Below are 27,614 nucleotides of genomic sequence, written 5' to 3' on the forward strand. Positions count from 1 at the left end.
CCCTTACACTGATCTGCTATCTTCACTGTCCACCAATCTGCTTATCGATCGCAGAGCCCTTAGAAACCTCAGGGGGAAACCCCAATTCAGAAAGGCTGAACTCCACAAGTAAACTTGGCACCTGAAAGCAGAGCGTGGAACCCAAAAACACAGCATCCATACCCCCAATACCATTGTACACCATCTAGTCCCATCAATCAGGGGATGCTATGGAGAGGTAAAATCAACAGCAAGGAGTTTATTCCAAAATTACAGGGTTGTAAATTCTGTGTGGCAGTCACTCAGATGAGAACGTTTCCTGCGGCCCGTGTCTGGCCTTGTTGCTCTAACAATGCTGCAAGATGACTTGCAAAAAGGAAAAAAAAAATAAAAAAATAAAAATAAAAAGGATATATAGATATAGGAGGGTACATAAGAAAAAGCAGCAAGTAAATTTGCGGGAAAAGACAACTTTTGAAAGAATGATAAATATACATAAATTTCCCAGTCTTCATCAAACAAAAAAAAAAAATAAAAAAAACTTCCCATCTTCACAAAACTGGATGTGTTAGAACCCGGGAAGTAGTGTTTCCCCACTCGAGGTCTTCCGGGGACTCGTTGGCCATTGTAGTGGGACCTTGTCGGATCAATTGCCTATAATGTTTATAGTTTGCATGCAAATAGCTGGAGCCGGCGGAGTCTTCAGCGTCCTTATGAGCTCACCAAGACGTAAATCATGCTGAAAGGAGGAAAAAAAAAGAAAATGTAGTTTTAAAATGATTACATAGTTACATAGTAGGTGAGGTTAAAAAAAGAGACAAGTCCATCAAGTCCAACCTATAATGGCCAGGAATAAAAGCAGAACTCCAACTTTGTAAACATGATTAAAGGAATTGTAAAGTCAGAAGCTTTTTTATCCCAAGGCATTCTATGCATTAAGACCCCTTTGACACTGAAGGTGCTTTTCAGGTGTTTTAGCACTAAAAATAGCGCCTGAAAAGCACCTCTCAAGCCCCCCCCCCAGTGTGAGAGCCCCCGAGTGCTTTCATTCACACTGGGGGCGGTGCGCTTGCAGGACAGAAAAAAAAAAAGTCGTGCAAGCAGCATCTTTGGGGTGGCGCGGGAGCCACTGAAATCAATTGGCAGCGCTGCGCGAGCGCTGCTTTTAACCCTTGTTAATTCCTTCTTTGGGGTTTAAAGTGCCCCGCTCAACACCGCTAAAACGGCCTGCGTCCCGTGTGAAATGGCTCTTAGGATAAAAAGCCTTTTGTGTGCAGCAGCCTCCCCAGCACCCCCTAATACTTACCTGAGCCCCATGTCTCTCCAGCGATGTCCACGAGTCCCTCAGCCGTCTGAGACTCTCCCTGTCGATTGGCTGAGACACAGCAGCTGAGCCATTGGCTCCCAAACCTATCAAAGTGAGTTAGCCAATCAGGAGAGAGAAGGGTGGGGCCGAATGGCAGCTCTGTGTCTGAATGGCCACACGGAGCTGCAGCTCGGCTTGGGTGCCCCCATAGGAAGCTGCTGGCTATGGGGGGCACTTGACAGGGGGGGAGGGGCCAGGAGCAATGAAAAGGGACCTGAGAAGAGGAGGATCTGGGCTGTTCTGTGCAAAACCATTACAGAGGAGGCAAGTATGACATGTTTGTTATTTTTAAATAAAACTTTACAATCACTTCCTCAGTGCTTCCCCTCCCACAGAACGGCCCCTGGCAGCCTAGAAACCATACAAGACCCAAAAAATCAGGAGGCATCGAGATTCAGGAAATGACATCAGCAGCAAAGTGGTGATTGAACGGAAAGCAATTATGTCAAAAGTTACTTTATGAGGATAGAAGAAAAAATTTTCAAGATCACTGCTGCGGGTGTGTTGGCAGCTGACTACGTACTCGGGGGAGGAGAGGAAATGGAGTTGAGCTTTATAAAACTAGCAAAATAAATTTGCTTACACATTTATGATAACGAAAAAAAAAAAAAAAAAGACGATTTATGGCAAGCAGCGCTAGGAAAAAAAAAAATCTATTCTTACTATGTGTATGAATGCGAGTAAGGGGGCCCTAGATTGTAAGCTCCTTTGGGGCAAGGATTGATGCAAATGTGCCAAATGTATGTAAAGTGCGACACAAATCGGCAGCGCCATACAACTACCAATATACTGCATGTTTTCTCATGTTTGTGAGCTTATAAAGGAATGTAAAAAGCTGCAAATAAAAAAAAAAATAAGAATCTACATAATATATATATATATACACACACACACACACATACATACATACATATACACACACATCTATATATACACAGAGCGGGTAAAATAAGTATTGAACCCATCACCATTTTTCTCGGTAAATCTATTGGTAGAGGCGATATTGACATGAAATGTTCCCCACATGTCAATGACAACTCATCCAATCCATACAAAGACAACAAAACAAATCCAATGTATTTAATACTTGGTACAAAATCCTTTGTTGGTGATGACGGCTTCAAGACTCTGCCTCCTGTATGGAGAAACGAGTTGCATGCGTTGCTCAGGTGTGATTTTGGTCTTCAGATCTTGAAGGTTCTGTGGGCCTCTTCTATGGACTCTGATCTTTATTTCTTTCCAAAGATTTTCTTTTGGATTCGAGTCAGGTCATTGGATGGGCCATTCTAGCAGCTTTATTTTCTTTCTCCTTGGCTTTGTGTTTGGGATGATTGTCCCGAAATGTCCTCCCGAGATGTCCTCCTGAGATGTCCTCCTGAGATGTCCTCCCGAGATGCCCGCCCTCGTTTCATCTTCATCATCCTGGTAGATGGCAGCAGATTTTTATCACCATTCCTCCTTCCTTCAATGATATGAAGTTTGCCAGTACCGTATGCCGAAAAACAGCCCCGCCCCCACCAGGATGTCCTCGCCTACAAACCTCACTGTTGGTATGGGGGTGTTTTTGGGGTGATGTGACCTCCAAACATGGTGTGTATTATGGCATCCAAAGGGTTCAATGTTGGTCTCCTCTGACCAGACTATATTCTCCCCGTATTTCACAGGCTTGTCTAAATGTTGTGCAGCAAACTTTACCTGAGCTTCACCATGCTTCTTCTTCAGCAATGGAGTGTTGTGTGGTGAGCGTGCATACAGGCCATGGCGGGTGAGGGCATTACTTATTGTGTACCTGATAATTCCAGGTCTTTCTGAAGCTCTCCACAAGTGCTCCTTGGCCCTTGGACAATTCTTCTGATAATTCTTCTCACTCCTCTGTCAGAAATCTTGTGAGGAGCACCTGGTGGTGGCCGGTTTATGGTGAAATTATGTTCTTTCCACTTCCGGATTATGGCCCCAACAGTGCTCACTGGAACATTCAGAAGTTAGAAATCCTTCTGTAACCAATGCCATCAGTATGTTTTGCAGCAATAAGGTTGGGAAACTCTTGAGAGAGCTCTTTGCTTTTACCCATCATGAGATGTTTCTTGTGTGACACCTCGGTAATGAGACACCTTTTTATAGGCCATCAGGTGAGACTGAACCAGCTGATATTCATTTGCCCCGACAAGGGGCAGGATTGCTTTCTAATTACTGATATATTTCAGCTGGTGTCTTTGCTTTCCATGCCTGTTTGCACCTCCCTTTCTTCATGTGTTCAATACTTTTTCTGTGTCCTTCCATTTTATTACACGGAACTTCATTTCTGAACGGATTTGTTTTGGTGGCTTTGTATGTATGTATTACCTGAATCAGTGGGGACAGGTGACACGCCAGGTACAGAGTCTGCTTCCTCACACTGCAGAGGGTCCTTCCCTGGGTGCCCACATCACTGCCTGCTGGGTGTACAGACTTCCCACTGGGTCCATTGGTGGGTCTAAATAGGGGCGATGACCACAAATCTTCATTTACTAAGCGCATTCCCCTCGGTCATATCACCCGGAGCTACTGAGCACAGATCAGGACGGGGATAAGTAGGACTGATAACTACAGCCTGGTGTGAAATCCCACCCTATCCTATTACAGCTCAGTACAACAAAAAGAACTGCAACCCGCTGATCCAATCAGCATTCTAATATTCAGGTCCACTGTGTACGCCAGATCGTCATGGAGCCCCATGTAACCTAGCACGGGCGTCTCTGTTGTTTTTATATTTTTATGTTTTGGATGTTTTAAAGATGCCTAGTTGTCTGAGGCAATAAAATTCCCCTTTTTTTACATACTATACCATTGGAGTTTTTTCTTTCTCCCCTTCTTTACCTACGAGTCCAAACGAGGGAGAGTTTACATCAATGCGGAAGTGTCGGAACCATCTCCAGCTGTGTGGTGAGCTGACATCTACTGTCCCTGCAGAGGGCTAAATCTGCATGCTTCTAAGGCTGGATTCACACCTATGCATTTTTAGTGCTTTTTGCATTTTGCACTACAGAACGTGACCCATAGAAAACCATGTTAAATGTTCTGTAGTGCAAATCTGCAAAATGCAAAAAGCACTAAAACTGCATAGGTGTGAATCGAGCCTAAGACCTTGCTATAAAGGAGGTCCAACGTGTCTGGTAAGGATACATCTATTATCAACCTTCGGATCCACTGGTGGTTGGAGGTCCCTTCACGTCCTCTTATTCCTTTATACACACTGAGGAATACAATTCATGAACTTTGGATATGCGTTTTTCCTGCGACTCAGGATGCAATTTTGAACTTTTTCACTTATGACTTTGCACTTGGGTGGAATAACCTTTGTTTTTTTTGTTTTTTCTTTTTTGCACACCAGTTTATAACTTTATTGTTGGTTTATATGTATGCAATGGTCAATATTAGTATTTGACTTACATGTCGCTGTTTGCTCTGTAGCACAGCGACTTTCTAAATCACTCACAATTAACTTTGATGGTGTTTTTTATTTATTTGTTTATCTACTTATGATAATCATGTAGTAATATAGATTTAAATATCTAATGCAAGCGCACAATTTTTTCTTTGTATGTAATTTTTCACCTCATTGATATTTGTGGTTTTGTTGCAGCTGCAGCTATATTAATTTTTTGCTTGATAGCGCAGGTTTTCTCTTTCTCCTTTTAATATTCAGGTCCAGCAGCACCAACACAAGACGAAGGTTTTCCATCACATCATCATGAAATATTTTGGCTTAAGAGGATTTTAACCACTTACAGAGGAGCGCCCGCCATCGTTTTATGTTGTTACTTTGAAGAGGAATATCGTTGTGATGGCAGCAGATAGCTACCATAACCCTCGGTATCCTCTTCTTCATCGGGCGGTCCGCTTATAGATAAAAGTGGTCTCTGCAGCAGATTCGCCATGAGATCACTTTTAAATCGGCGGCGGGAGGACGTTCTAGAGGCAGAATGCACCTTCTGCCTTTAGAAACACTTTAAAATCAAAGCAATGCACTCCTAATAGAGGAAGAGGACTGAACACAACTTACCCATAAAGATAGTAGAAAAATGAGAGAAGGTAAAAAGCTAGTTTACACCATCCTTCCTTCTGACAGTATGCCAGAATATCTGCATTCATTATAGTGGTGGGATCATACAGGCCGGGTCCGCTCATCACCGGCCGGCTCATATACCTGAAAAACAGAAAAATAATGCAAAAAATTAGGCTGTGCAAAGAAAACTTTTTAATTTTTTTATTATTATACTGAAACAAGATTGTAATATACACCCAGTATATTCTAAAAGCGCTAGGAGGGGGGAGGGGAGCATTTTTAGTTAGTTAGGTTGAGGCTTGACGTCTAAAAGTGACATTAAAAAATACTCTAAAAAGAATCCAAAACACATTCACTTATTTAATGGACCCGGAATCTGTTTCATGAAATTGTTTCTTATTGTAATTATCTGCATCCTTGTAACATCCTCCATGAGCTCCCAAACCTCTCCTTTCCTCCCTCACCTCTCCTCTCCCAACTCACCTCACCTCTCCACATCACCTTTCCTCCCTCACCTCTCCACCTCGCCTTTCCTCCCTCACCTTTCCTCCCTCACCTCTCCTCTCCCAACTCACCTCACCTTTCCTCCCTCACCTCTCCTTCCTCACCTCTCCACCTCACCTTTCCACCTCGCCTTTCCCTCCCTCACCTCTCCACCTCGCCTTTCCCTCCCTCACCTCTCCACCTCGCCTTTCCCTCCCTCACCTCTCCACCTCGCCTTTCCCTCCCTCACCTCTCCACCTCGCCTTTCCCTCCCTCACCTCTCCACCTCGCCTTTCCCTCCCTCACCTCTCCACCTCGCCTTTCCCTCCCTCACCTCTCCACCTCGCCTTTCCCTCCCTCACCTCTCCACCTCGCCTTTCCCTCCCTCACCTCTCCACCTCGCCTTTCCCTCCCTCACCTCTCCACCTCGCCTTTCCCTCCCTCACCTCTCCTTTCCCTCCCTCACCTCTCCACCTCGCCTTTCCCTCCCTCACCTCTCCACCTCGCCTTTCCCTCCCTCACCTCTCCTCTCCCAACTCACCTCACCTCTCCACCTCGCCTTTCCCTCCCTCACCTCTCCACCTCGCCTTTCCCTCCCCTCTCCACCTCGCCTTTCATCCCTCACCTCTCCCTCCCTCACCTCTCCACCTCGCCTCTCCCTCCCTCGCCTCTCCCTCCCTCACCTCTCCACCTCGCCTCTCCACCTCGCCTTTCCCTCCCTCACCTCTCCACCTTGCTTTGCCTTGCCTTTCCCTCCCTCACCTCTCCACCTCGCCTTTCCCTCCCTCACCTCTCCACCTCGCCTTTCCCTCCCTCACCTCTCCACCTCGCCTTTCCCTCCCTCACCTCTCCACCTCGCCTTTCCTCCCTCACCTCTCCTTTCCTCCCTCACCTCTCCTTTCCTCCCTCACCTCTCCTTTCCTCTGTTTGGAAGAAGCAATGCATTTAGTGGCAGTGATATGAACTGCTCTATATACACACACATCTCAGGGAGAGGGAGGCTTCATTTCTACATACAGTAGATCATAGAGAACAGACATAGACACCCTCCAACAGGAAGTCACATCAGCAACTGAAGGGACTTATCAGTTCAGAATAAAGACTGGAAGAGATTTTTTTTTTCTAACTGCAGTTTAGTGTCATTTTAAAGTGGAACTTCACTCTCCCGATAAACAATGATTATTTTTAATCCTCATCCTACTAACATTAGTAAATAGATCATATTCACTTGTTTTATACTTTCCTATTTCTTACGTTACTTCCTGGTTTCTTGCCTAGTCATGTCATACATCCCAGGAGTCTTCAGGAGTGGAGGAGAGGAGGAGGAGGAGAGGTTTTCTCAGCTAAGCACACTCTCCCGCATGCATAACTCAGATAAGGGCAGATGGATTCCAGGAAGTAAATGTTATATGAATCATTTGCCCTTACTCAAGATGACTATGGGCAGAAATGCTAGTAGGGTGTTTTGCAACAAACTAAAGTGTTTGTAAACCCTTACAGACCACTTTTTGCTACAGGAAAGCCTATAATAAGGCTCACCTGTAGCTACCCCGGATATCTCCTAAACCTTTTTAGGTTTAGGAGATATCCCCTGTATCTGAATGTGCCAACGTCATCGGCACATGCACACTGAAGCAATGGCAGTACGTGTTGTCAGCTTCAGTGAGTGTGCTGTTACCGGCAGCTCCCATGCACGGGAGTGACGTCATTGCGACTCCGGCCAATCACAGCGCTGGAACCGCGATACCCGGAAGTAACTCTGGGGAGAAATGTCACTGGCCGGTGTGGTGTACGGGCACCGCAGTGAGGGCTTCAATCTCAGGTGAGCATTACATAATGAGCTAGTATGCTGTGCATACTAGCTCATTATGCATTTGTCTTGCAGGTCTTTTTTTTTTTCTTGTGGGTTTACAATCACTTTAAACCATAGAGACATGGATGAATGGGTGGGATTTTTCTTAGATTATCAAAAAATGCATTAAATAGCATTTTTGGTTAGTGGTGCTCAAGCAGTAAAGATCCGCTTTAAGGGCTCATTCACACTAATGACTGAGGGACAGTAACCCTTCCCCCGAGTGCCCCCTTTAACTGCGGGGGGCAGCAGGTGGTGTACATATGCAGAATTTATACACCCCGTCACTCTGCAAGCGCCCCACATTCTGGTGCAATGTGCATGGTTGTGGTGTACTAAGTGCAGGGCCCAGGGGGGTTAGAGCAGGTGGTGGAGGCAGCCATACAACCTCCCCTCACCACTTGCCAAATGCGCTCTAAAGAGAGATCCAATCACAGATTGCTCTTCGGAGACCAAAGCAAGTGTGAGGGAGCCCTAAAGAGATCCCCTTTTTAAAACGCCGATAGCAACGAGTGAAATATTACCTCCAGATATGATACGCCAGCAGCGGCATGTTTAAACTGAGAGTGAGCCATTCCGCGGCACATAGAAACATGACACAGAAGAATGCATGGATGAGATACTCTGGAAGGACAAGCTGCAAGAAAAACGACAAAACAGAAAGAAGAAGTGTTACATGGACAGACATGTACAGAGCCCACCTGTATACAGGGACACCCTACATATATACACACAGGGCTACCTCCCCCCCATGTATTCCCTGCACCCCCAACCCCCCCCCCCCCCCCATGTATTCCCTGCACCCCCCACCCCCTGCCAAAAAAAACAAAAAAAAACTTTCCTCTGCCTTCCAATTTGTTTTAGATTATAACTAAAAGCAAAATAAAAAACACAGAACACATCATGTCACTAATATCCGGTGTTTTTTTTGAGCCCCCCTGATGGCAGAGGATGGGGGGGTGACCAGTGTCCTGCAGCTTTGGAAGCTGGGGGGGGGGGGGGGGGGGGGTCGCCCTATTAAAAGGAAGGACTTCTAGAGAACAGAAACTGGCAGATCAAAAGAATAATTTTCACTTCTTTACTCACCAACATAAAAAATAAAACTTCAGCTACATTTACAAGGCAAAAGGGAGCCAAATATAAATAGGTGAAGCTTCACTCTCTCCATCCACATTGACTATATGAATCCTCAAGCTGCTGACATTAGTAAGTCGATAGGAAAGTATCATATTTATAGGTTTTACATTTCTTTAGGTACTTCCTGGTTTCCATGCCTAGGCAAATGAGGTCATAAATCCCCGGAGTATTAAGGAGGGGGAGGGGATTTCTCAGCTAAGCACAAACCTTGTGCCTGAACTCAGGGCAGGTGAATTCCAGGAAGTAAATGTTACATGAATCATCTGCCCTTACTCAAGATGGCCACAGCCAGAAATGCTTTGGGGGGGTGGGGGGGTTCAAAGTGGTCTCGCAACAAAATAAAGCATGAAAACAAGGAAGGATGGATGGATGGGGAGGGGGGACGAGTTTGCTTTGAATATAAAAAACGAATTACAGTGCATCCGGAAAGTATTCACAGCGCTTCATATAAAAAGTCTACACACCCCGGGGGGGGGGGGTCGGGGGGGGGGGGGGGGGGGTCGGGGGTATGTAAAATGTCAGGATTCTGTGAAGTAAAAAAAAAAAAAAGAGACAAAGAAATAATTTCAGAACTTTTTCCTCTTTTAATGTGACCCATAAACTGTACAAGGACTTTAGTCAAGGTAGAGGGAATTGTGAACAGTTGCAAATACCGGTCAATATTGGCACAAAACCTTCAGGCTTCTGCTAGAAAGCTGAACATGAAGAGGAACTTCATCTTTTATCATGACAACGACCCAAAACATCCATCCAAATCAACAAAGCAATGGCTTCACCAGAAGATTAAAGGTTTGGAATGGCCCAGCCAGAGCCCAGACCTGAATCCCATTGAAGATCTGTGGGGTGATGTGAAGAGGGCTGGGCACAGGAGATGCCCTCCCAATCTGACAGATTTGGAGTGTTTTTGCAAAAAAGAGCGGGCAAATATTGCCAAGTCAGAATGTGCCATGCGGATAGACTCCTCCCCAAAAAGACTGAGAGCTGGAATAACATCAAAAGGGGCTTCACCAAAGTATTAGTGTAAGGGGTGTGCACACTTATGTGACCTGATTTTTTTAGGTCTTTTTTTTTTTTTTTACTTCCCTCCAAGTAAAAGATTTCAGTTTGTTGTTCTCCTGAGTTGTACAGTTTATGGGTCACATTAAAAGGTGGAAAAAGTTCTGAAATGATTTATCTTTGTCTCATTTTTTTCCATCACAGAAACCTGACATTTTAACATGAGGGGTGTGTAGACTTTTTATATCTACTGTAAGTATCACAGGCTCCTCCCATGTACACAAGTATCACAGGCTCCTCCCATGTACACAAGTATCAGACTCCTCCCATGTACACAAGTATCACAGACTCCTCCCATGTACACAAGTATCACAGACTCCTCCCATGTACACAAGTATCACAGGCTCCTCCCATGTACACAAGTATCACAGGCTCCTCCCATGTACATAAGTATCACAGGCTCCTCCCATGTACATAAGTATCACAGGCTTCTCCCATGTACATAAGTATCACAGGCTCCTCCCATGTACATAAGTATCACAGGCTCCTCCCATGTACATAAGTATCACAGGCTCCTCCCATGTACACAAGTATCACAGGCTCCTCCCATGTACATAAGTATCACAGGCTCCTCCCATGTACATGAGTATCACAGGCTCCTCCCATGTACATAAGTATCACAGCCTTTGCTCAATACTTTGGTGAAGCTCCTTTGGCACCAATTACAGCCTCAAGTCTTGTTGAGTATGATGCTACAAGCTTGGCACACCTATTTTTGGACAGTTTCTCCCATTCTTCTTTGTAGGACCTCTCCAGCTCCATCAGGTTGGATGGGGAGTGTCGGTGTACAGCCATTTTCAGATCTCTCCAGAGATGTTCAATCAGGTTCAAGTCTGGGCTCTGGCTGGGCCACTCAAAGACATTCACAGTGTTGTCCCGTAGCCACTCCTTTGTTATCTTGGCTGTGTGCTTAGGGTCGTTGTTCTGTTGGAGGATAAACCTTCACCCCCAGTCTGAGGTATAGAGCAGGTTTTTTTTTTTTTATCAAGGATGTCTCTGTACATTGCTGCATTCAGCTTTCCCTCCATCCTGACTAGTCTCCCAGTTCCTGCCGCTGAAAAACATCCCCACAGCATGATGCTGCCACCACCATGCTTCACAGTAGGGATGGTATTGGTCAGGTGATGAGCGGTGCCTGGTTTCCTCCAGACATAACGCTTGACATTCAGGCCAAAGAGTTCAATCTCTGTTTCACCAGACCAGAGAATTTTGTCTGATTGGTGGAGGGCTGCAGAGAAGGAAGGTTCTCCTCTCTCCACAAAGAAATGCTGGAGCTCTGTCAGAGTGACCATCGGGTTCTTGGTCACCTCCCTGACTAAGGCCCTCCTCCCCCGATCGCTCAGTTTGGCCGGGGCGGCAGGAAGAGTCCTGGTGGTTCCAAACTTCTTCCATTTACAGATGATGGTGGCCACTGTGCTCATTGGGACCTTCAATGCTGCAGAAATGTTTCTGTACCCTCCCCCCGATCTGTGCCTCCATACAATCCTGTCTCGGAGGTCTACAGACAATTCCGCTGCCTTCATGGCTGGGTTTGTGCTCTGACATGCACTGTTACCTGTGGGACCTTCTATAGACAGGTGTGTGCCTTTCCAAATCATGTCCAATCACCTGAATGTACCACAGGTGGACTCCAATCAAGTTGTAGAAACATCTCAAGGATGATCAGTGGAAACAGGATGGCCCTGAGCTCAATTCTGAGTGTCATGGGAGGAGTCTGCGATACTTGTGTACAGGGGAGGAGCCTGTGATACTTGTGTACAGGGGAGGAGCCTGTGATACTTGTGTACAGGGGAGGAGCCTGTGATACTTGTGTACAGGGGAGGAGCCTGTGATACTTGTGTACAGGGGAGGAGCCTGTGATACTTGTGTACAGGGGAGGAGCCTGTGATACTTGTGTACAGGGGAGGAGCCTGTGATACTTGTGTACAGGGGAGGAGCCTGTGATACTTGTGTACAGGGGAGGAGCCTGTGATACTTGTGTACAGGGGAGGAGCCTGTGATACTTGTGTACAGGGGAGCAGGGGCGGATCCAGGGGGGGGCAACGGGGCAATTGCCCCCTCCGAGAAATGCAGGTGACTGAGAGCAGGGTGTGTGAGAGAGCCGCCGGGTGGCTCCGTGACTGAGAAAGCCGCCGGGCGGCTCGGTGACTAAGAGAGCTGCTGGGCTGCTCGGTGACTGAAGGAGCCGCTGGGCGGCTCGGTGACTGGGGGAGCCGCTGGGCGGCTCGGTGACTGAGAGAGCCGCTGGGCGGCTCCGTGACTAAGAGAGCCGCTGGGCGGCTCGGTGACTGAAGGAGCCGCTGGGCGGCTCGGTGAATGAGGGAGTAAGTGAGGGAGCCGCCGGGCGGCTCCATAGGCGAGGGAGAGCCGCCGCTCAATGTGTTTGTGGGCGGGCTGCTGCCTGCTGACCAATCAGGGAGCCGGTGGGCGGGGGAGCAGAGAGATGACATCATCTCTCAGCACCGCCCTGCATCCCTGCAGTTCAACTTCCCCCCCATGCAGGCAGCTGCGGCAGCAGAGAGATTACATCATCTTTCTGCTGCCTGTCTCTGGGACACAAGAGACCACCTTAGCAGGTGGCAAGTGACAATCCGCAACATGTGGCAGGCTATGTGGCAAGTGACATGACAAGTGACAATCCGCAACGTGGCAAGTGAAAATCTGCATCTGGTGACAGGCGACGTGGCAAGTGACAATCCGCAACGTGGCAGGCGACGTGGCAAGTGACAATCTGCATCTGGTGACAGGCGACGTGGCAAGTGACAATCCGCAACGTGGCAGGCGACGTGGCAAGTGACATGGCAAATGACAATCTGCAACGTGGCAGGTGACGTGGCAAGTGACATGGCAAATGACAATCTGCAACGTGGCAGGTGACGTGGCAAGTGACAATCTGCATCTGGTGACAGGCGACGTGGCAAGTGACAATCTGCATCTAGTGACAGGTGATGTGGCAAGTGACACACTCGGGGCTCCCACTGATTCTGCATTATGGTGAGTTAAACTATTTAATTTTTTATAACAATGTAATTATGGTAATAATGCGCTTCAATCATCCTGACACCATAACAACCATGGTGCCGTGATGATTGAAGCGCCAACACCAGCCATTTCCCCGATAAATGTACCCCAAAAAAATATATTTTCTGGCAGTGCCCCTCCCGAGACTAGACTCTGGATCCGCCCCTGCAGGGGAGGAGCCTGTGATACTTGTGTACAGGGGAGGAGCCTGTGATACTTGTGTACAGGGGAGGAGCCTGTGATACTTGTGTACAGCGGAGGAGCCTGTGATACTTGTGTACAGCGGAGGAGCCTGTGATACTTGTGTACATGGGAGGAGTCTGTGATACTTATGTACATGGGAGGAGTCTGTGATACTTGTGTACATGGGAGGAGTCTGTGATACTTATGTACATGGGAGGAGTCTGTGATACTCATGTACAGGGGATTTTTTCCTTTTTTATTTTTAATAAATTTGCAAAGATTTCAAACAAACTTCTCTCACGTTGTCATTATGGGGGATTGTTTGTAGAATTGAGGAAAATAATGAATTTAACTGTGAAGCACTGTGAATACTTCTGGGATGCTCTGTATATAGTGCGTTTGGCTTGTGGTGTTCAGACGCCAAGTAGTTCCACTTTATGACCAGGTACACAGATTCTGCTCGGTGATTTGATTACTCTGGCACAATACAGATTCTCCTCATCGGTCTGCATCTTTTTAACCCCTTTAATACCGGACACTTTTACCCCTCTTCCTGCCCAGGCCAATTTTCAGCTTTCAGTGCTGTCACACTTTGAATGACAATTGCGCAGTCATGCAGAGAATGCAATAAAGTAAAAAACACTTCGAGCACCACTTGAAGAGGGTATTTGATTGAATTCCAGGTATAGATATTTTATACAGCGCTTGGATCAATGTATCTTTGTACAGTGGTGTATTTTGGTTTTGTGCTGCCCTAGGCAAGACTAAATTTGGGCGCCCCACCATCTAGATTTGTCCCACCCTGGCTGCTTTTAAATTGCACCCGCCCGCACAACGGTGACAAACGCAGTCAATTTTACTATCTATAGGCGAGGCTTTAAATGCCTTTACAGGTCACCACTTCAGATGTACAGAGGAGGTCTGGTGTTAGAATTACTGCCCGTGCAGGACTGACACGTGCGACCGTCTTTGTATTCGCACATGGGAGAACAGGGGCATTTTCATTTTATTTTTTTTTTTTTCATTTTTACACTTTTATGTTATTTTATTTTTTTCTGTCACAAGGAAAGTAAACATCCCTTGTGACAGCAATAGGCATGTGACAGGTACTCTTTATGGAGAGATCCAGGGGTCTATAAGACCCAAAATCTCTCCACTGCCCTTAAAAGTAATAAAAACACCAAGATCAGCGTTTATGAACGCTTTAGATTTAAGAAAAAAAAAAAAAAAAAAAGATAGCACTGATGGTTCCGGAGTAAACTGAAGGTGATGTCATGTTGGTGGCACAGGGGTGTAGTGGGTAGCACAGGGGTGTAGTGGGTAGCACAGGGGTGTAGTGGATAGCACAGGGGTGTAGTGGATAGCACAGGGGTGTAGTGGGGAGCACAGGGGTGTAGTGGGGAGCACAGGGGTGTAGTGGGGAGCACAGGGGTGTAGTGGGGAGCACAGGGGTGTAGTGGGGAGCACAGGGGTGTAGTGGGGAGCACAGGGGTGTAGTGGGGAGCACAGGGGTGTAGTGGGGAGCACAGGGGTGTAGTGGGGAGCACAGGGGTGTAGTGGGGAGCACAGGGGTGTAGTGGGGAGCACAGGGGTGTAGTGGGGAGCACTCTCGCCTAGCAGTAAAAAGGGTCGCTGGTTCAAATCTCAACCATGACACTACCTGCCTGGAGTTTGCATGTTCTCCCTGTGCCTGTGTGGGTTTCCTCCCACACTACAAAGACATGCTGGGAGGTTAATTGGCTCCGGTCTAAATTGGCCCTAATATGTCTATGTATGAAGGCGAGTTGGGGACCTTAGAGTGTAAGCTCCATGTGGGTAGGTGATGTGAATGTACAATATATGTGTAAAGTGCGGTGTAAATTGACGGCGCTATACAAGTACCTGAAATAAAGGTCATCCCTTTTGGTTTACTGTTATGAACAGCCGATCAAAGCTGTTCCCATCCCGCTGCTTGTAAGCTAGTAAGCCGCTCTGATTGCCATTAGAAGAGAGCCAACTGCAGGTATCATCCCGGCACAGATGCCCCTTGCCTCGCGGTACATACACCCCCGATTATGTATGTAATATACCTGGCAGATCCCCCTGGAAGCTGGAAATCTCTGTATAGAAACATCTACTACAGTCATCTCCGCTGGATTCCATTGCACACAGCTGCATTGTGAACACAGGAGGTCGGCCGGCCACCATTCAGAGAATGCTTTGTGGGTTTTCCGTGAATGCAAAGAATTCTGTGATTGGACTCTGGGGAAAGGTGAGGTCATGCTCTCCACCATGTCCAATCAGGGAATGTTTTGCATTCATTGAGAGATTCAAATTCTTTGATTGGAGCCTGTGCCCAGCGGCCGACCTCCGGGGTTCACAATGCAGCCGGTGGAGATGGGTGTCGTCACGGTGTAAAAATATCCATTCCTGGGATTGAGTAATGACAACCCCCCCCCCCCCGCACAACAAGAGTTTTGTATTCCCTGGAATTCAGGAAGGAAAGGGACCGGGGACTCGGACATAAAGGGGAGGACCAAGCTTGCTGTCCTGTTGCTATGGGTTACTGCACTTTGCTAAATACATTATTACATTGGACACAGTTCACTCCAAACACAACATGCAGCAGATATTATTAAGGCCACAAGTGTGTAAATAAAGCCAATGTGCAGCCAGAGCATGCTGGGGGTTCCAGGCTGGGGGCAGAGGAAGTAGATCTTAACTTTGAGGCTCATTCACAAGGATAAAAATAAAAAAGGTCAACTTGCAACTTTACTAAAAGAGACAATTTTAGGAGAAAATATAAAAAGCAAAACTGTTTTTTCATAAAAAAAAAAAAAAAAAAAAACACACAACACTATAATTGGTAGAGCACCCTTTATAAATAAGCCGTATTCATGTATTAGGTGACAACCTAACCTGACAGAGGGGGAGGGGTTCAGTCTAATCCCTGCACACCCCGTGTTAATATCATGCAGAACAATCTCATAACCTGTTAATAGAATGGATCGGGAACTATGGAGAGGACATGGAAGGAAAGTTTTTATGACCGGAGTGACATATGAAGGAAAACTGAAGAAATAAAACTGTAAAATGCATTCTGAACGATCTAATGAGTGACGGACCCGGAACATTAACACAGCAGACCTTCTATATCAGCGCCCCCCAGAGGCTTCACATAGAACAGAAAAAAGGATTGCTGCACTTCTATAATAGAACACACTATGTAATGTTTGTAACTTTTTAAATAAATTGTAAAGCGGTTGAACCGCTGGACAGTTAATACTGCAAGGTAATGCCATCATGTGCTAGTATGCATCACATACTAGCATATTATGTTAAGCCTCATACACACGATCGGACTTTGTACAAACTTTCCCGTGAATTTATGTACAAAGGGCGTTGGCCGTAAACTACTTAAGCATACACACGGCAGGACTTTTTCAGCCAACTTTCACCAAATCACGTGGTTTTTCAGCTCTTTACCGCCACCCTTTGGTCAACTTCTGTATTATTGTCTGATCTTTTACATTGGTTCTGAGCATTCTGAGTGTTTGTACTTTGGACTAGAGTCCTATGGACTTGTGTACACACGATAGGATTTTGCACCATAAGACTTTTGTTGCCGGAAAGTTTGTCTGTTCGCACAGCCAACATTTGTCCGATGAAAACCGAAAAAGTTTGTCGGATGGAGCGTACACGCGGTCGGATGTTGCCTTAAAACAGCAAATTTGCATGTTTGTTGTCAAAAAGTCCGATTGGGTGTACGGCCCTTTAGACTTACCTTAAAATGAAGCCCTTCCAGCGCCGAGATGTCAGATTTGCAGACACCCATCTTCACCCGTCCGGGTTCGAGGACTCCGGCTCTGTGACTGCCATGACGTCACTCCCGCCATTTACAGCACAGGTCTCTGAAGGAACGGCACGGGAGGCGCTAGTGATGTCACAGGCAGCATGTACAGTAAATATCTCCTAAACGGTACACAATCAGGAGATATTTACCCTACCTATAGGTAAGATTTACTATAAGATCACCTATAGGTACAAATTCAGAGATGGGCGTTTACCTCCACTTTAAATGCAGAATATATGCATTTAAAGTGGAAGTAAACCCTCCCCTCCCCCCTCTCAGACACTGCAGCTCACATAGGGAGGAGTTTTGTACACAATACAAAAGCCTTGTCCTCCATCTCCACAATAATTAAAACAGAACCAGCAATGATTGGTCTTCTAAAAGAGTTAATTATTTTAGATGGTAAGCTCCACCCTCCCAGACACTGCAGATCACGCTGGGAGGGTTTCAGCAAAAGGCAGTGGGGGGAGAGGATTGGGCTAGGTGTGGCCAGGTGCCAACTGAAAAGATACAAGCTTGTCAATCAGCAGTGACCATGATAAGCCACACCCCCTTAAACATCTTCTCCTCCCACTGTAGTACAAGCAGGGACAGTCTCCATGAGGGGACAACTCCGCTCTGAATTCAGGAGCAGTGCAGCATTGTTGTCACCCCATCACAGGAAGCGGATTTCACTGGCAGCTTCAGCAGGTGTGTGTACTAGATATCCTCTTCATGCAGTGTAATGGATCAAAGTCACAGCTCATCTCCTGCCCTGGGGACCGGACATCTTTCCCCACTCGTTATCTTCATGGGCACTGCACCCCCACCCCCCTCACCTACTGCCTCTGCAGCCAGTGACAGAGGACCCAGAAGCTAGGAGTGTCGCCTCCACAAACAGGAGGTGTACACATCAAGCAGGCAGTACTGTGGACATCCAGGGGAGGACGACGATGACCACTCCAGGGGGGAGGAGGACAACCACGACCACCACTCCAGAGAGGAGGACAACGACGGCGACCACTCCAGGGAGGACGACGGTGACTCCAGGAAGTAAACAGAAGAAGAGAGAAGGATGGTCTTGTGACTGCAGCTTCAGGTACCATAAGGCCTTGTTCACATGGGTGTACTACACCATATGCCCATGTGGGGGCAGTGTTTACCCCACACAGGGATGCATAGGTGTTGTGTACATCCCTGTGCAGACAGTCCCATTCATGTCAGACTAGGGCACAGCGGCTACACAGACACAGACACTGCTCCCAATCTGTCATCCATATGGGTGCCAAGCCTGAACATGTGTGGTCTGCGTTCTTTAATTGGGAGCAGTGTCTGTGTCTGTACAGCCGCTGTGAATGGGACTGCCTGCACAGGGATGTACAGAACACCTGTACACATGAGGGGTAAACACGGCTCTCACATGAGCCTATTGATTTAACACGTCCGTGTGAATGTCTAAGACCCCTTTCACATGGGGCGGATCCATTTTGACGGACTCCACTTGCTCAGCGGGGGTGGGGGGGGAATATCGATCCCTTGATCTGCACTGAGCAGGCGGATGACAGTCCCGCCTCCAATCACTGTGCAGAGACTGACCTGTCAGAGTCCCGCCCTCCTCTATGGGGAGATCCGATGAAAACGGACCGCTTGTCTCTTTTCATCCGATCAGATGGAAGATAAGACCTCCATCCGTCTGGATTTGGTGGACAGGATTGGATCGGATAGGGCCAGCGGACGTTCGTCGCTCCATAGGGGTGAATGAATGGTCCAATCAGGTCCGCCTGAGAAAACGGACAGCCTGTGTGAAAGGGGCCCAACAGAAGTAGAAGCTCGGTGCCATTCCTCTCTGCTGGTCCGGCATACATATTATATGATTTAACCACTTGCTGACCACATATTTACTGCGGCATCTGGGCTCTATTGTGCAAAATCATATACCTGTACATCACTTTGTGCAACAGTCCCCAGAGGCGCCATCATGGGCTGATTGGACACGGAATGCCAATCAGTGGGTCCGGCAGACACCGATGCCTGCCTGCCACCTGCGATCGTTCCCCAGAGGCACCATCACGGGCTGATTGGACACGGAATGCCAATCAGTGGGTCCGGCAGACACCGATGTCTGCCTGCCACCTGCGATCGTTCCCCAGAGAGGCAGAGCGGTGATCTTCTATGTAAACAAGGCAGATCACCATTCTGACAGACTAGAAGATGAAGATCTTGTGTTCCTACCAAGCAAGAACAGGGATCTCTGTCTTCCCCCAGTCAGACCATCCCCCACAGTATTAGAAGGCACTCCTCCCTAGGGACACACTTAACACTGATTGCTCCTGATGATAACCCCTTCCCTGCCACTGAGATTGTGTGTCTGGCTGGACAGGGTGACCACAACACTCAGCAGCCCCTACGGGGATACCGCTACATAAACAAGGCAGATCGCCGCTCTGACAGGGGAGAACACAGAGATCTTGTGTCTCTGCTAAGCAGGAACACGGATCTCTGGTTTCCCCCATAGTTAGCAAGCGCTCCCTAGGCACACACTTAACCCTTTGATCGCCCCTGATGTTAACCCCCTTTCCTGTCAGTGTCATTAGTATAGGGACAGTGCATATTTTTATCACCGATTACTGTATTATAGTCACTGGTTCCCAAAAAAGTGACAAAAGTGTCAGTTAGGCGTCTGATATGTCCGCCGCAATGCTGCAGTCCTGCTAAAAATCGCTGATCACTGCCATCACTAGTAAAAAAGTAAAAATCTATAAAAAATATCCCATAATGTGAAGGCGATATCACTTTTGCGCAAACTAATCAATATACGCTTGTTGGGATTTTTTTTTTTTTTTAGCAGGAATATGGAGAATACATATTGGCCTAAAATGATGAAGAAATTAGATTTTTTTTCAATTTTTTTTTATTGGATGTTTTATAGCAGAAAGTAAAAAAACATTGTTTTTTTTTCTTTTTTTTTTCAAAATTGTCGGTTTTGTTTATAGCACAAAAAAATAAAAAAACAAACACCGCAGAGGTGATCAAATACCACCAAAGGAAAGCTCTATTTGTGGGGAGGAAGAAAAGGACCTCAATTTTATTTGGGTACAGAGTCGCACAACCGCGCAATTGTCAGTTAAAGGAACACAGTGCTGTATCACAAAAAATGGCCTGGTCATATGGGGGGGGGGGGGGGGGTAAAGCCTTCAGGGGCTGAAGTGGTTAATGTTTTGGGGGTTTTTTTTGTTTGTTTTTTTCTTCTTTTTAACAGGCTGATTTTGTGGCTCTGAAGCATTTTGATAAACCCTCTGAAGGCAGAAAAAACAGTTTATGTTATTTTAGTCAGCAGGCAAAACCCCGAGGAGCTCCATATGAGCCGATCATCAGATTTCTCCGAATCTGAGAGGATGGAGATGAAGCGAGCATGTGAGGGGGGGGGAGGGGGGGGGAGAAAAACAAAATTCAAACAAACAGATGTTTCCTAAAAATAATAAAAAAAACATGTGGCAGTTGAACATACAGTGGAATGTACACACCTTGAGTGCAATTTTCACTCTTTTAATCTTTTTCAGCTTTTCAAATGTCTTTTGTTTGCGACAAAGTAAAAAGCAGATTGGAAGAATGTTAGTGTGACAGCTGGCAAGAGATTAATAGATAAAAACACACCAGACAAAAAAAAAAAAACGCTCATCAAAACGCACAACGCAAACGCCCAGATCTCATCACAGCCTCTTAAAGGTACAGTCCCACCTAGGCAGATTTCTATGTAATGTCACCTCTTGTCCTCCACAATAATAAAATACAACCATCGATCGGTAAAATATTCATGATTGTAAATTCTCAGGAGCCGGGCCTACCATAACCCCCCCCCCTGTAGTGAGACTGGAAACCCCAAGACCTGAAAATTATTTCACTAGTTCCTTTAAGAAAAAAAATTTGAGAAGAGCTTCTGTATAACCACGTCAGATCCCGGAGCTTTTCTGGAGCTTTTTGTTTACGTAAATAAAATCTGTATTTTTTGCTAGAAAATCACATGAACTCCCGGTCACGTGCATCGGCTCCGGCGCCCCCATTGTATCTATTGCACGAACAGACATACAACAATGGCGATTCGTGCAATAGAGCCGACCTGCCGCAGTATAATGACGGCAGCTGGTCAGCAAGTGGTTAAAGTGTTTGTTTTTTTTTGTCCCCCCCCCCCCCCCCAAAAAAAAAAAATTGCGTTTTAAAAAACTGCTGAGCAAATGTCACATAACACAAAAAATTGCAACAATCGCCATTTTATTCTTTAGGGGTTTCTGAAATTATATATATATATATATATATATATATATATTTTTTTTTTTGCAGAAACCCCTAGAGAATAAAATGGCGATTGTTGCAATTTTTTATGTTATGTGACATTTGCTCAGCAGTTTTTTAAAACGCAATTTTTTTTGGGGGGGGGGGGGGGGACAAAAAAAAAAACAAACACTTTAACCACTTGCTGACCAGCTGCCGTCATTATACTGCGGCAGGTCGGCTCTATTGCACGAATCGCCATTGTTGTATGTCTGTTCGTGCAATAGATACAATGGGGGCGCCGGAGCCGATGCACGTGACCGGCAGCTGCGATCGCTTCATAGAGAACGGGGATCTGTCAATGTAAACAAACAGATCCTCGTTCTGACAGGGGAGGAGAGAGAGATCTGCTGTTCCTAGTGATTAGGAACAGTGATCTCTCTCCTCCTCCAGTCAGTCCCCTCCCCCCACGGTTAGAAACCCCTCCCAGGGAACAGTTAACCCCCTTGATCGCCCCCTAGTGTTAACCCCTTCCCTGCCAGTGATATTTATACCGTAATCAATGCATTTTCATAGTACCGATCGCTGTATAAATGTCACTAGTCCCAAAAACGAGTCAAAAGTGTCCGATCTGTCCGCCGCAATGTGGCAGTGCTGCTAAAAATCGCACATCACCGCCATTACTAAAAAAAATAATAAATAATAATAATGCCATAAATCTATCCCCTATTTTGTAGGCGCTATAACAACTTTTACGCAAACCAATCAATATACGCTTAGCGTGATTTTTTTTATACATACATATTACATATTGGCCTTGTCTGAGGAAGAAATATGTTTTTATATATATTTTTTTGGGAATATTACAGCAAAAATTTAAAAATATTGCTTTTTTTCTAAATTGTCCCTTTTTTTGTTTAGAGCGTAAAAAATAAGTAACGCAGAGGTGATCAAATACCATTAAAGAAAGCTCTATTTGTGGGGGGGACATCAATTTTATTTGGGTACAGCGTCGCACGACCGCGCAAATGTCAGTTAAAGCGACACAGTGCCGAATCGCAAAAAATGGCCTGGTCATTAAGGGGGCAAATCCTTCCAGTCCTTAAGTGGTGGATGAAATTTGATGTAAAAAAAGAATATATATAGCTCAATTTTTTAGGCCCGGTTTACACTGCCGCAGGGGGTCCGGTGTGTCTGCATTCACCATTTTAGCCCGAATTTTTGGCTCAATTCGGACCTAAAATGGACCAGAAGACACACAGGACTCGCATGCAATTTGCACCGGAGCCGCTCTGGAGCCGTGTGATCCGGTTCCATAGAGAGCCGGTCACAATCTCCTAACATGCGGATTGGATGCAGAGGAAACCACAAGTGTGAACCCGGCCTGAAGGTGATATTACACCTAACGTGTCACACTTTAAAACTGAGCACACGTGTGGAATGGCGCCAAACTTCGGTACTTGACCTCCGGAAGATTTACCCCCCTTCATAACCAGACCATTTTTTGCGATACGGCAATGAGTTACTTTACAAATTATAAATAAAAATGCGCGGTCGTGTGACGCTGTAGGCAAATAAAATTTAAGTCCTTAATTTAAAAAAAAAAATTTCCCCCACAAATAGAGTTTTCCTTCGGTGGTATTTGATCACCTCTGTGGTTTTATTTTTTGGTAAAAAAAAAAAAAAAAAATCCCAATAAGCGTATATTGATTGGTTTGTGCAAAAGTTATCACATCTACAAAATAGGGGATATTTTTCCTCATTTTGTTTTTTTACTAGTAATTGTGGCGATCAAATACAGTCCTTGATCGTCATTACTAGTAAAAAAAAAAAAAAAAAAAAAAAAAACAAACACATAACACTTTGTGTGAACCGGTGACACTAATACAGTGATCTGTGCTAAAAATATGCACTGTCACTGTACTAATGACACTGGCTGGGAAGGGGTGATCAAAGGGTTAACTCTGGTGCTTTTACTAGGGGGAGGCAGGAACACAGAATCCATGTCTTCCATACTGACAGAACGGTGATCTGCCTCGTCTACAAAAACCACATTGATCTTTGCTTTACAAGGGGAAATAAAACGGCGGAGTTTACATCTGTCAGAGCTGGAAGTGAGGTCATGACGTCGTCTCCGGCCTCCCAGGGTCATAGAAATGGCTGAGGACCATCCAATCCACAGCCAGCTCTATGGTAACCCACCGCCGCCGGATCTCCAGCATCCCAATGGCACCGGACAGCCCAGAGAGGCGACGTTGGGGCGGCAGCGGGGGAGGGTTCATTATTTGGTGAAAGGTGAACAAACACTTTAAAATGTGAGAAAACGTTACAAAGAACATTGGAATAAATAGAAGAGCGATAATCCTGAATAATGGGCTGCATGTTGGGGGGTCAGAAGTCGCTTTGCAGTGCTGGGAGGATCCAATCAGGACCTCATCCGTATAGAATCCAAAGATTTTCCATGTTTGCGAGTTTCCTTTAGTAGAGCGGCTTTCTCCCAATAGCCGCATGGTGATTGGTGGAGAGGGACTGCGGCAGGATTAGGAGATTGTAAACTCTTCTAGGCCAGCAATTTAGGTCAGTGATTCTGTAATCTGTAAAGCTCCACATTGAGGGTCAGGAAATAAATATGACATTTAAATGAGAAAAAAAATACAGCTGATTGTAGCGAAAATTCAATCTCAATTTGAACTTAAAATATAAAAAGTCGGTGAGCTTTGGGGCTGCAGCAGAACTACAAGTATCAGCAGGTCCTTCACATGGTAGAGGCCCATTATTACCGAAACTGGACTACCTTTCCTTCCCAGGACAATGCTGCCAAGTGGGACCGTACCTTTATTCCCCTCCCCCCACAACAGGCTCTCATTCAGATGTACGACCTTCACTGACACAGCAAGCATGAATGATGCCCACACACGCCATGGGGGAGCTCAAGTGGTGACTTACCGGATTCAGCGTGTTACACTGGTCTATAGGATTCTTGTAGTCTGTTTTCAATTCATCAAATGCAATTATCTGAAAGGAAAAAAAACAAAATCACTTTCCTGCGATGTATTCCATTCCCAAACCCTAAAAATACGACTCCTCTCCACTATGGATCCACCCCCCCCCCCCAACTATAGATCCACAGGACCCCCCCCTCCACTATGGATCCACAGGACCCCCCTCCACTATAGATCCACAGGACCCTCCCCCTCCACTATAGATCCACAGACCCCCCCCCCTCCACTATAGATCCACAGGACCCTCCCCCTCCACTATAGATCCACAGGACCCCCCCTCCACTATAGATCCACAGGACCCCCCCCTCCACTATAGATCCACAGGACCCCCCCCTCCACTATGGATCCACAGGATCCCCCCCCCCTCCACTATGGATCCACAGGATCCACCCCCCCCTCCACTATGGATCCACAGGATCCACCCCCCCCTCCACTATGGATCCACAGGACCCCCCCCCCTCCACTATGGATCCACAGGACCCCCCACCACTATGGATCCACAGGACCCCCCACCACTATGGATCCACAGGACCCCCCCCCTCCACTATGGATCCACAGGACCCCCCCCTCCACTATGGATCCACAGGACCCCCCCCCCCCCCTCCACTATGGATCCACAGGACCCCCCCCCCCCTCCACTATGGATCCACAGGACCCTCCCCCTCCACTATAGATCCACATGACCCCCCCCCCAACTATAGATCCACAGGACCCCCCCTCCACTATGGATCCACAGGACCCCCCCCCTCCACTATGGATCCACAGGACCCCCCCCTCCACTATGGATCCACAGGACCCCCCCCCCCTCCACTATGGATCCACAGGACCCTCCCCCTCCACTATAGATCCACATGACCACCCCCCCAACTATAGATCCACAGGACCCCCCCTCCACTATGGATCCACAGGACCCCCCCCCCCTCCACTATGGATCCACAGGACCCCCCCCCCTCCACTATGGATCCACAGGACCCCCCCCCCCTCCACTATGGATCCACAGGACCCCCCCCCTCCACTATGGATCCACAGGACCCCCCCCCTCCACTATGGATCCACAGGACCCCCCCCCCTCCACTATGGATCCACAGGACCCTCCACTATAGATCCACATGACCCCCCCCCAACTATAGATCCACAGGACCCCCCCCCCCTCCACTATGGATCCACAGGACCCCCCCCCCCTCCACTATGGATCCACAGGACCCTCCACTATAGATCCACATGACCCCCCCCCCTCATAGATCCACATGACCCCCCCCCATTATAGATCCACATCTACCCCCCCTCCCACTATAGATCACTATAGACCCTCCCCCTCCACTATAGATCCACAGGACCCCCCCCCCCCAACTATAGATCCACAGGACCCCCCCTCCACTATGGATCCACAGGACCCCCCCCTCCACTATGGATCCACAGGACCCCCCCCTCCACTATGGATCCACAGGACCCCCCCTCCACTATGGATCCACAGGACCCCCCCCCCCTCCACTATGGATCCACAGGACCCTCCACTATAGATCCACATGACCCCCCCCCCCCCATAGATCCACATGACCCCCCCCCATTATAGATCCACATCTATCCCCCCCCCCCCCCCCCCACAAGGCTTTTCTGGCACTTTTTGTTTACAAGTAAAAATCTGTATTTTTTGCTAGAAAATTACTTCGAACCCCCAAACATTATAGGTACATCAGGTTGAAAAAAGACACAAGTCCATCCAGTTCAACCATAAAAAAAAATAAAATAAAAAATATCGTACAATTCCATATACACAATCCTATACACACAGTTTATCCAGAGGAAGGTGATAAACCCCAGAAATGTACGATCCAATTTTCTACAGCAGGGAAAAAATTCCTTCCTGATCCCAGAGAGGCGATCGAATGTTCCCCGGATCAACTTTACCTATAAATGTCATCCAGTTATATTCTGTACATTTAGGAAAGAATCCAGAACTTTCTTATAGTAATCTACTGATCTGTCCAGATCCACCTCTGGAGGAAGTCTATTCCACATTATCACACCTCTTACTGTGAAGAAACCTTTCCATATTTGGAGATGAAATCTCCTTTTCCTCTAGACATAAAGAGTGTCCCCCCCCCCTTGTCCTCTGTGATGACCTTAAAAAGAATAACTCAACACTAAGTTCACTACATATACATGGAGATCATATCCCCCCCCCTTATGTATTTATACATGGAGATCATATCCCCCCTTATTTATACATGGAGATCATATCCCCCCCTTATGTATTTATTAGAGGTCGACCGATATATCGGCCGGCCGATATATCGGCCGATATTTGGCGTTTTTTACTTAATCGGCATCGGCCGATTGTGCTGATAAAAAAGGCCGATTATAACTTCAGCCGTGACTTGCAAATGACTTCTGTAATACAAGTCAATGCAAGTTGCCTGAAAGTTATCTTCTCTCCTTCTCTGGGCAGCCTGCCAAGTCTGATAAGAAGATACATTTGTATCTCTTCAAGTTCTTTTTTATCAATACACTGAACTCCGTGGAGAAGTTTTCAGTTTAACCATTTAAAGACTAAATCTTTTCTGACACTTGTTGCTTACAAGTAAAAATCCTGTATTTTCTGCTAGAAAATCACTTAGAACCCCCAAACATTATATATATTTTTTTTAGCAGAGACCCTAGGGAATAAAATAGCGGTTGTTGCAATATTTTATGTCACACGGTATTTGCGCAGCGGTCTTTCAAACGCAATTTAAAAAAAAATACACTAATAAATTAAAAAAAAAAACTAAGCAGTAAAGTTAGCCCATTTTTTTTTGTCCAAAAGTTTTGATTACCTGTTTTTGTGTATTAATTTTTAAGATATAGTTTTTTTTTTATATTTTTTTTAATCTAAATTCTACATACAAGTGAACTGATTGGAGGTTTGTTTTGTTAATAAATGTTTAAATGTAAAAAAAATTTCTGTATCACTTTAGGTTGCTTTCACACTGGAGCGGGCATGCGTTGACGGTAAAACGCTGCTAGTTTTAGCGGCGCTTTACCGTCATTTTAGCGGCGCTATTCGGCTGCTAGCGGGAGCTTATCACCCAGCAGCAGCCGAGGAAGAGGGTTAAATGCGCGCCTGAAGCGCCGCTGCCGATAACGCTTTGCAGGCGCTTTGGCAGCGGTGTGCATTCATTTCAATGGGCAGGAGTGGTGGTATACACCGCTCCAAAGATGCTGCTTGCAGGACTTTTTTTAACATCCTGCCAGCGCATCGCCTCAGTGTGAAAGCTCTCGGGATATCACACTGAGACTGCAGGGGAGCCCTTTTACAGGCACTTTACAGGCGCTATTTTTAGCCCAAAAGCGCCTGAAAAAAGCCCCAGTGTGAAAGGGGTCTAAATGTTAGATTTTATGAGATGAAGGGGAAAAAAAAAAAAAAAAAA

At 46.4% G+C, this 27,614-nt stretch overlaps 1 protein-coding gene across 1 annotated transcript in view; it reads right to left on the reverse strand.

Annotated features, from left to right (window-relative positions):
* Positions 1-218: 218 nt before the first annotated feature.
* LOC141117284 (protein cornichon homolog 1) overlaps positions 219-27,614 on the reverse strand; it is a 35,126-nt gene continuing 7,730 nt past the window's right edge. The window contains exons 2-5 of the mRNA XM_073610053.1: positions 24,149-24,217; positions 8,250-8,362; positions 5,388-5,531; positions 219-718 (exon numbers count right to left, since the gene is read on the reverse strand). Of these exons, the coding sequence (XP_073466154.1) occupies positions 691-718; positions 5,388-5,531; positions 8,250-8,362; positions 24,149-24,217 (354 nt within the window). The 3' untranslated portion in view covers positions 219-690. The remainder of the gene's footprint in view (positions 719-5,387; positions 5,532-8,249; positions 8,363-24,148; positions 24,218-27,614) is intronic.

This window comes from Aquarana catesbeiana, linkage group LG13 (genome assembly GCF_042186555.1).
Source record: "Aquarana catesbeiana isolate 2022-GZ linkage group LG13, ASM4218655v1, whole genome shotgun sequence".
NCBI classification, from domain to species: domain Eukaryota; kingdom Metazoa; phylum Chordata; class Amphibia; order Anura; family Ranidae; genus Aquarana; species Aquarana catesbeiana.